Genomic DNA, 9,527 nt, shown 5'->3' with positions numbered 1-9,527 from the left:
AGCATAGAAAACAAATCTGAGACATTGGTTAAATTTTGCATTTATCAAAGAGGCAAACAAATCTTAGATACTTATCATGCATTGATATCTCTTCTAAATAAATGTTGGCATGTATAACTCTTTTCTATATTTTCTTTATGTCATATTTCGGAAAGCTATACCATCGAATCTGTATCTAGAATCTTTTCCATTAGTAGGATTTTTATGGCATACCTCTCATATATTGTTGATCCTACTGGTAGTCAAAAGTAAATATCAAAATACATATTAGGCCATATAAACCTGAACAAAGGGCGTAGTATGGCATGTCGTTGTAAATATCAAGGACCACAAAGTTAAATGTGTTTATCGAACATTTATATTCTCTTACACTTTAAGATAGCATAATGATATTGTAAGATTTTAAATCTTGTTTGTTCAGATAAATAAATGTCATGTATCATATCTTATATTTAGTGATTGGAGGCATCATACAAGTCACCACATTGATGCTAGAAGTTAAGAATTATTGTACGCATGATTATATCAGTCATCGTTGGATGTTTCCTGCAGAGAACCATTGGTGTTTCCTTGATTGGTGGTGGCGACCTGCACGAGGACTAACGAGCTGACAGAAACCTCATTTTAGGACAAGTGGGTTAAGGGCATTTTAGGCAAATCGTGTACTCAACGGGGTGTTGTAATGTTTCTAAGAATCTCTCCCTCTCCCTCTCCCTCTCCCTCTCCCTCTCTCTCTCTCTCTCTCTCCACAACCAAAGTAGGGTGTTACACTTCGCTGGTGGTCCGAACCTTGGTAAATTGCGTTGTTGTGGTCCTTGGAGTGACTAGAGTGTTTTAACCCCTGGCCGAACAATCTAGGAGCTCTTTTGAGTTCCGATCTCGACGATCACCCGTTGACAGCATGCTAGCATTAGCAGGATTGCGATTTTGTGTTCGAGTATACATGCAAAGCCTAGCCTGACATCATGTATAAATTAGAAGCGTCACCTGACGTCCAGTTAGATATTATCCCAGAAAAAAGTTGGACAATATCCTGACATCATGTATAAACTAGAAGCATCAATAAGACATTTGTCAGGTAAGCATATAGCATTTAAAGTAGTACTGTACGATATAAAAGCCAATGAAAAACTGATCATTGCTTAGAGTGGAAATACATGCGACTGGCATAAAATAGCTATGTGTTCAGTACAGCAAAGAATACCATCTCATCTTGAAAAGATAAGAAGAGAGATAAGAAATAACATGACTCCAAAATATTCTCAAGTTGAAGAGACTTTAAGTGGTTGTTAGATACACTGCTTCAGGTATCCTCCATTATCCCAGTGGCAGCACATTTCCTTCCAGACCTTTAGCAACATACGTGAAACTGAACATCATAAGTCCAAAATCAAAAGCAAACAATATAGACACCAAATATCAGTTTCAAAGTGGTGCTGAGATTAAATAATCCATAAGAACCCTATCAATAATGCTAAACAAGCTAAATATCCTCAAGGTCTTGCTCTGATGATGTGGGACGACCTTCATACCCCAATTTTGCTCCTAAGCTTCCCGTGATAACCCTGAATTTCAGCCTTATCTCCTTCATCATGTCTTGAAGGTGATTATTCTCTGGATCAGACAAAGGATAGTTGCTTAGAAGTGTAGCTAGTTGCTCCATGTATTTCCTGACCCGAGCTGAGAATGCATCTTGATCAAGGCGAATTATTGACATCCACACATCCAAGCAGCCCTGATAGAATCCTAGCTCTTCACCTACTTGGAAACCCATCTTTAACCCGACCTGCCTTCCTTCTTCCTTTCCGGATACCAAGCCATCATCATAACCATCTCTATAACCGTCTTGATAATGTGTCTCGTTTAAGGCTATCATTGGTTCAAGAAAATCCATGGTAACCAAGATCTAATAACGTCCAGCAATTATTCAGTTTGCAGGAGTAAGTAATTCCAAGAAATCTGCTCCATCAACAAAATAAAGGAAGTAACTATATGATACAAATTCAATGAAAATAAAACAAGCTAATGACGGAAAGGAAAGTATAGCTCAAAGGAAACAATAAATTAAGCTTTCTCCTAAAATAACGTAAATGGTGTTGCCCATCGAATATGAAGAAAATACAAATGATTGATTAAAACTAGAATTTATATATCATTGAGAACATTACATATGAAAAGTGAAAGTGGTCCTAAATTCCACCACCATTCTTCCTTTGCCCCGGCAGGCAAAAGTAGGGATGTCATTTTTCCTCTCTTCAACCCTTTGCTAGTCAAAGGGACGTTATGAAATAGTATGACTCAACGCAAAGAGATACTATATAAAGTTTTGTTCTAATAACTACGGCTCTATATTCTGCAGGGCACATGGTAGTCTATATTCTGCCATGAATAAAAAATATGAAGCGGATGTATTCTGCAATGCTCAAGGTCCATACAATACACATAACTTGAAATAGCACACTCAAATATATGCTCATTGTCCATGCGCAACAAAAAGCATGTCCACTGTCCATTAGACAACCAAATATATGTTGTTATATGCACAACAATCAAATACATTCTCACTGTCCATGCAATGAAACCATAGAAGAACATGGCAAAAATCGGTTGCTATGCGCAGCGGGGCTATACCTCCGATTTTTGAGTGGGGAAGAGACGGCCTTGCTGCTTCTATTCGCCGGCTCCGCTGCGTTGCCCAGAGCGTTGGAAGAAGAGTGGAGGAAAGAGGGAGGGAGGAGGGGGTGCCGCCGCCTTTGCTCAACCGCTCCGATCGGGAATCGCAGACGCAGACGCCGCCGCTGCCCATTTTTCGTGCGAGAGGTAGGTTTTCTTTTCGCGTGAGGAGATAAATTTCGGTGGTGTTTGGTTGGTGGCTGTCCACACGAGGGGGCAAACCTGACCAAACGGGCCGGTTTTGTCGGGCCGGCACGATAGCCCGCGTGCGGCCCGTCATGGACCGGCACGGCACGTGGCTTAGTGGGCCGTGCCTGGGCTGCCATGCCCGGCACGCGTGCTTGCCCGGCACGGCACGGCCAACCTTTTTTTAACAAAACCACGTATACGTACCAGAGACAGAGAGCCAGGGAACAGAAGACGAACCTATGTGCCGACTAGGTATTCAAGTACACTAAACATTTCGTATGAGTTTTCCTCTCGTCTTTGGCGGTTGGACCCTAGGTCATCTTCCAACGCCATCTTTCGGCGGCTCCCCACCGTCGATGACCTCGGTCGTCGATGGTGAGGGGGGTCGCCGGATCCATTCGTGTGGATTATTTTTACTCTTTTGTAGTCTAAGTTTTTAGATTGTTCATTGTCTTTGCTCTTCGGCGGCGACGATGATGACGCTAAATAAAGATTTTTTGGATCCTTCCCTGACGAGTTCATCGGTCCTATGGTTAGGAATGGATTTAGAAACCAGTCTGTTCAAATAAGGATGGTGTGGCGGCAGTGGCATCCTTTTGGTGGACATGTGTCCTCAAACTGTTGCGACGGAGTTTGCTCCAGCGTCGGCGCGAAGTTTGGAAGGTAGTCCAGGAGCGGATGCAGATTGTGGTTTGCATCGACGACATCTGGAAAACGGAACATGTGTTGGGTTCGTGGTTCGTGGCTGGCAGGTATGCTTTTCTCCTTCGGCCTCTTAGTCGTGGTGGGATGCCAGATCTACCGTTCGATGACATGTCCGGAGTGTTGCCTCGGTATAATTCACTTTTAATGAGCCACCTTGGAGGTTCGCAAAGCTGCATATTAGCAATGGAGTTGTGTCAAGCTCGGATGAGGAGGTGATTTGTCATTCTTTTTTTCGGTGGCTGCTATGATGATTTCGGAGGACATGTGACGTGCGTTGGTGTCAAGCTCAGAGATGTTCTACTATTTTTTCAGTTTTATCATGTCGATCTTTACGTGACTTTTACCTTGTTCTTTATGATATGAAGGAGACACGTATATCATGGAAAAAAACAGAAGACGTGTGTGCCTGCGATCCCTTATCCCTGCAATCGGTGTGACTCGCACCGACGCACTGCAGCGCTGCGCATGGTCAAGGGCGGTGTTCAGTGATCGATTTTTTTATTCCAGCCAACGAGGTAGCGAACCAGAGCCAGGGAACGATCGATGCCTTAACGTGCCTAGCTGTGCCGGCGTGCTAAACGGGCCGCCTAGCCATCCCGTGTAGCGAGGGGGCCGTGCCTGGGCCAGAGAGGCCAGCACATGTGAAGAACCTCGGGGCTTTTTCTCGGTCGGCTCTGCATACCGTATGTTGGTCAGGACGAAAATGAATAGGGGGAGCTGGTTGGAAGGCCGGGAGGGGTCCTCAAGCAACCAGGAGAGCAAGGAGTGGAAGTCACTTTGGAAAGTTCAAGTTCCATCTAAACTGAGGGTTTTCATGTGAAGATTGTCAAGGCACTCAATCCCATCTAGGAAAGTTCTGCACCACCGAAACATGGCCACAACTCCAGCTTGTCCCTTATGTGGGGCTCGCGATAGTTGGAGACACGCCTTGTTAAACTGTCCTGCATCCGGCAACACATGGGCTTTAAGTGCGAAAGAGATTATTATCCAGCAAAGCATACATCAGGAGGAGGATGCTAAGGAATGGATTTTCGCCATGCAAACTGTGCTCTCCATTGAAGATTTTGTCAGGTTTGTTGTTACTCTCTGAGCGATCTGGGAGACGCATTGGAAAGCCATACATGAAGGTATTTTCAGGAGCCTGGAGGTCATTCATGGCTTTATTGCTTCTTACTTGTCAGAGATACAAACACTAGTCCCGAACAGAGTGAACCATGGGAGTGCAGCGGCAAGGCTAAATGGCTGGTTGCCACCGCCTGAACATCATGTAAAAATAAATGTTGATGCAGGGACGTGGTTTTTTCTAACTGTATGCGCGCACAACTTGTATCCTCGCCGCTCATCCAGCATGCAGTCCCATCAGGTTGGCCCACCAGTTGTCAGGCATGCATGGTATTCCATCCTCACGTGATATTCTCGTGCCTGTATATCAGGCCGTATTCAAATAGATGCGGGACCAGCACTACAGATTCCTGACAAATGTACCATCGACTGTACTAGAACCTTATTTGGATTCAAATTCCGAATGTGGATTTATAATAATAGGTAAGTGATGAATAAAAATATAGTTGAAGAATTTATAATAATGGTATAAACAAGAACCACTGCTCCTTGGGATTCAAAAATGTCCTAATTTTCATAATAGTTTGTTTCAAGAGAAAGTATAAACAAGAACCAAACTTTGTAACTTAGCCATGGAAACTCTACTATAGCTCAGAACTTTTGAAGAACGTTAGTAGCACTTCTTTTGAACTTTATTATCAAAAGTTGAAGAACTTATAATAAGGAAAACTTTGAACAAGTTCTTCAGGTTTTGATGATAGAGTTCGAAAAAAGTATTAATAAAGTTTATGTCCATTTTTGTTTCCAGACACCACATTAACAAAAAAAAAAAAGAACCCATGTTACATACAAAAATAAAGTTCGTTAGCAATTTATTCAGAGTGTCTACTCTGTAAAACAGAGTTCTGTTAAAACATACAAGTCCTTCGTCAAAATTCTGCAAAGTACGAGTGGGACATCCGAAAAGTTCTTGTACAATTCTGCCTACAAAATTACAATCTATGCAGGAACCAGGACAACTTGCTGGTCATGAAGACATGAACTAAAGTAAGTCAGGAGCCTGGCATGTTAACTCGTGTGGCAGACGTCGTCCAGCCTCCATTTCATCATCATCCTTGAAAGTAGGCAAGTTTAGAAAGATCAAATCAGAAGCAAGAAACAGAATAAATGGAAGAATAGTTGAATAGCACCCGCATCATACAAATTCATCACGCACTGGAGAACACAAGACCAAGAGCAAAAGTGATAGATCCATGTGCTACTAGATCCATGACGTAGCAACAATTTTGCACACCTGCAATCAAAATCCATATCAATCTGTAACACAAATCATGGGCAAGCAGGAAGAAGCGATCCCAATCCTTATTACCTAGTAATACAACTCCTAGATTTGGCAAGCGGGGAATGGGGGATTACCTGTGAGTAGTGGTCGGTGCTGATGCTGAGCCAGCCGGTGAGACGAAGTGGCGTCCGTGGTCCTCGGCAGCCGGAGGAGGCAGAACACAGCTCGTTCGTCGCGGTATCTGGTGCTAGGAGCCGTCAACGCATCGAATGCTTGGTGAGGGCGGACTACCAGATCTGCACCGCACTGGGTGACGGCGAGCGATCCGGGGACTCCTCGCCGCACGCCGTGGTGGGGAGAAGGCTGATCTGGTCGGAGACCTTCAGATCGGGACGGTGGCCGGTTGTGGAAGAGGAGATGGAAGGTGCGGCTGGATCTGAGATGACGGAGAGAGAGGAGTTTGGCTGGCTGTTGAGGGAACGTGTGAGCGGGGTAGGTCATAGGCATGGTGCAAATACGATTTGATTGTATTCCGGCCGTATGCCCCGAGGAAAATGGGAAGAGGGGTAATTGCGTGGGACCAGATGGTTCACGGTTGCTCGCATCCACATGTCCCAGCAACGGCGCCGATTCGCGTTGCGCGTGCAAACAATTAGGATTAGCCATATTCGGTTGATGCAGCCGTGGGCAAAAGAGGTGAGTATGGTGCAGTGGGTGCCCTATACAGAGATGGTACGAGTAAATTCCTGGGAGCTTCAGCTTTTGTTTGCACCTCCATTGGTGATCCAGCAATATTGGAATCCTTAGGAATATGAGAAGGTATAGCGCTAGCCAAGGACCTGAACGAGCACCGGGTGCATATTGTTTCTGATTGTAAAGGGGTTGTCGAAGAAGTTCATAAAGGAGGCGCTGCTGCATATGGAGCAATTGTCCAAGAGATCAAACTTTATCTTTCTTCCTTTGTTTCTTGTAATTTAATTCATGAGTTTAGAAGATTAAATTTTGAGTCTCACAATTTAGCGAAGTATGCTTTAAGGATAGGGGCGAGCTGCCATGTTTAGTTAGGCCAGCCCGACGGAATTTCCTTCGTCTCTGTAAATATGGTGACGGTTTGAAATAAAAGCTTCATGGAATTGTCTTAAAAAAAACTTAACGTGTCTGGATGGTCGTACCGTTCTTGGCCCGTTTAACTCAGGAGAGGGATAGCCAACTCGTGTTTTTTTCTTTTAGTCAAAGACTAGTACATATATTCCCATGAGGCCCTGCCACCGCTTTGCCGCTGTAGGTCTGGCGTTATGCCGCTCTAGTCTTATCCCCTGTTCCTCTCTCTCTCTCCAGATTCTTCTTTTCCCCTCTTCTTACTTCCGTTCTTTGATTCTCAGCTTCTTTTCTTTGCCATCTCCATTCTCTCAGTTGTTCTTTCCTTCTCTGGTCGCTTTTCTCGCCTCCTCTTGACTTTTCCCCTTTGCTAGTTCGTGTTTGAGTTGGAAACACTATAAGAAATATGTTAATTTGTAACTCTCACTATTGGCCGCTGAAAGATCATTAATTTTTATTTGCGACTTTTTTTATCAAAAACAGAAGGTTAAAAGCTGGGGGTCGTAAACTGAAATTAACGACCTTCTGTAAAAGGTTGTTGGTTCTTTGACCAAATTTTTGGTCACTAGCAGTCTCCCCAGGACACGTAGGATCCAGCGTGGCAAGCTGACGTGGATAAGAATCAGCCCGGTCCAATTCGATGTTTATATAGGCCAAGCCCGTTAATTCAGCCCATTTATATATTTTTTCCTATGAATTTTTTGTCAGCTTCATGGGCCAAGCCCAACAATTCGGCCTTTTAATTTTCTGGGCCATAGCACTTTTGTAGACCATTTCATTAAGCCTTTTTGTTCATGTTTTCCAGAATGTTCCAGTCCATTATTATTTGGGCCACACGCCATGGTGCGCCATCTTACTCGATCTGGCCCCAAGTAATCAGTAGCGCTGCTTGCTCCCTTGGCCCAGCTCCTTGCTGCCGAGGATGGACGAGACTCGGATGCGGAGCTCCCTGCACATGACATATTGTGTCAATGCTTGCAGCAATAGAAGGAACTCACATACCATAGAACTTGCATAGTAGTGTATTAACACCCCAAAGATTTGACTGAATTGAACTGTTATATAACCAAGTTAGAGCTGGCAGAAGTTGCAGGTAAATAAACATCCATAGAGCTAACATGCTGTATTTCTGTAGAAAGAAGCATCAACTCACTATTCTACACAAAAAGCTAGCCCATACATGCACAGACACCAGAACGGTACATAGAATGAAGCACATGGCTAGTACTTGTTACCCTGACATTTTAGGCATTCTAGTGTTTAGGAGATTTGACTTCCAGCAGAAAATTAAGTCTATCAACAACCCTAGCTAATAATAGCAAATTAAACTGTATACTACCAGGCAAGACACAAACTGCTAGTCCTGATATGAAGTGCAAGCATCTTCAGTAGTTGAATCTAACACATAGTCATATATCAACCAATAGTAAGGGGGAAAAAGAACAGGGAACGGCGACGTTATACCTGATCTTCTTGAGCCTCTCAAGGTCATCCCTGAGCTTCATGTCGACGGCGTTGGAGACGACCTGGGAGAACCTCACGTCCTTGTAGTCCTTCTTCCTGTTCAGGAAACAGTCCGACACCTTGAACTGGCGCGGGATGTGCACCACTGCCTGAGCAAAAAGGGAGCGGGAGAAGGTTGAGGGCAAGGTTTTGCCCCATGACGGCGATGCCAGCAAGACCAATTCTGGTCAGAGCCATCTCGTACCTGAAAAGAGATGCACCAAACACGTCATGTACAGAACTATGGCCAATTTTGTACCTGAAAAACATGGAGGGTCAAGGGTCGACCATGTCAAGGATATGACTGAATAGAAGGCTCCCCAAAAGGTAGTTTCTATCTGAATTCTGAAATGACTAGTTCAAGGCTGTTACAAGCATGTTCTCCCTCCAATCAAAAATAAGTGTCTCAGCTTTGAATTAAGGAGGGAGTACATAGAAACCAACAACCAGCAAATTAATATAAGTTCTTCCATTATCAGAAAAGACCATGAAATAGACATTCTAAAACCAACGAAAATCTAATGTAAGTTCTTCCATTATATTTACCGACCTACCTATCGATTTCTCAACACCAACAAACAGTCCTCAATTGGAAGTAACAACCAACAAAAATTCTATTTAGCATGTGTGCAAACTGGAGTTGTTTCAGTTCATACAGCAGATACACGAAGGAAATATGCAAATGTCTGATCTATAATTCACAATCATAGCACAGAAGGGGGCTAAATAACGGCAACCTGATTACCATCAGGCACAGAATCAAGGCAAAACACATCCAGCAGACATAATGCCGAACCAGCAGCAGAGAGAAAGTGAATAATACCGAGGTGGAGATGTTCCTCTTGCCATCAGTGGCGCAGACCAGGCACCGGTACTCAACAGGCTCCCCCTTACTCGCCATCTTCTTCAACCTAGCCTGACACTTCATCGACGCTGCGCACATCGAACAACTCGTCACATCAGAGTTGCTGAACCCATCAAATATACAACCCACACCACACGAACCAGCTATAAG

At 43.9% G+C, this 9,527-nt stretch overlaps 2 protein-coding genes across 5 annotated transcripts; both read right to left on the bottom strand.

Moving 5' to 3' along the window:
• Positions 1-1,458: 1,458 nt before the first annotated feature.
• Positions 1,459-1,894, bottom strand: LOC119273379 (protein LTO1 homolog). Its single transcript, XM_037554556.1, has one exon. It carries the CDS (start codon positions 1,892-1,894, stop codon positions 1,484-1,486), a length of 411 nt encoding a protein of 136 aa, XP_037410453.1. The 3' UTR covers positions 1,459-1,483.
• A 3,582-nt stretch (positions 1,895-5,476) lies between these two features.
• LOC119270362 lies at positions 5,477-6,444 on the bottom strand. 4 transcript variants are annotated; one of them, XR_005134067.1, is made up of 3 exons: positions 5,999-6,444; positions 5,831-5,923; positions 5,477-5,743 (listed from the first exon to the last, which is right to left on the bottom strand). XR_005134067.1 is itself a non-coding variant. In XM_037552370.1 (3 exons), the coding sequence occupies exons 1-3, from the start codon at positions 6,416-6,418 to the stop codon at positions 5,739-5,741; spliced, it is 456 nt and encodes a 151-aa protein (XP_037408267.1). In that variant the 5' UTR covers positions 6,419-6,441; the 3' UTR covers positions 5,477-5,738. The 4 variants fall into 4 exon arrangements, 2 of the variants coding, with proteins under 2 accessions (XP_037408267.1, XP_037408266.1); XR_005134066.1 differs by having other exon boundaries at positions 6,046-6,436; XM_037552370.1 differs by having other exon boundaries at positions 5,846-5,923; positions 6,046-6,441.
• Positions 6,445-9,527: the final 3,083 nt, after the last annotated feature.

This window comes from Triticum dicoccoides, chromosome 3A (assembly GCF_002162155.2).
Source record: "Triticum dicoccoides isolate Atlit2015 ecotype Zavitan chromosome 3A, WEW_v2.0, whole genome shotgun sequence".
Classification (NCBI taxonomy): domain Eukaryota; kingdom Viridiplantae; phylum Streptophyta; class Magnoliopsida; order Poales; family Poaceae; genus Triticum; species Triticum dicoccoides.
This window is presented reverse-complemented; position numbering and strand designations above follow the sequence as displayed.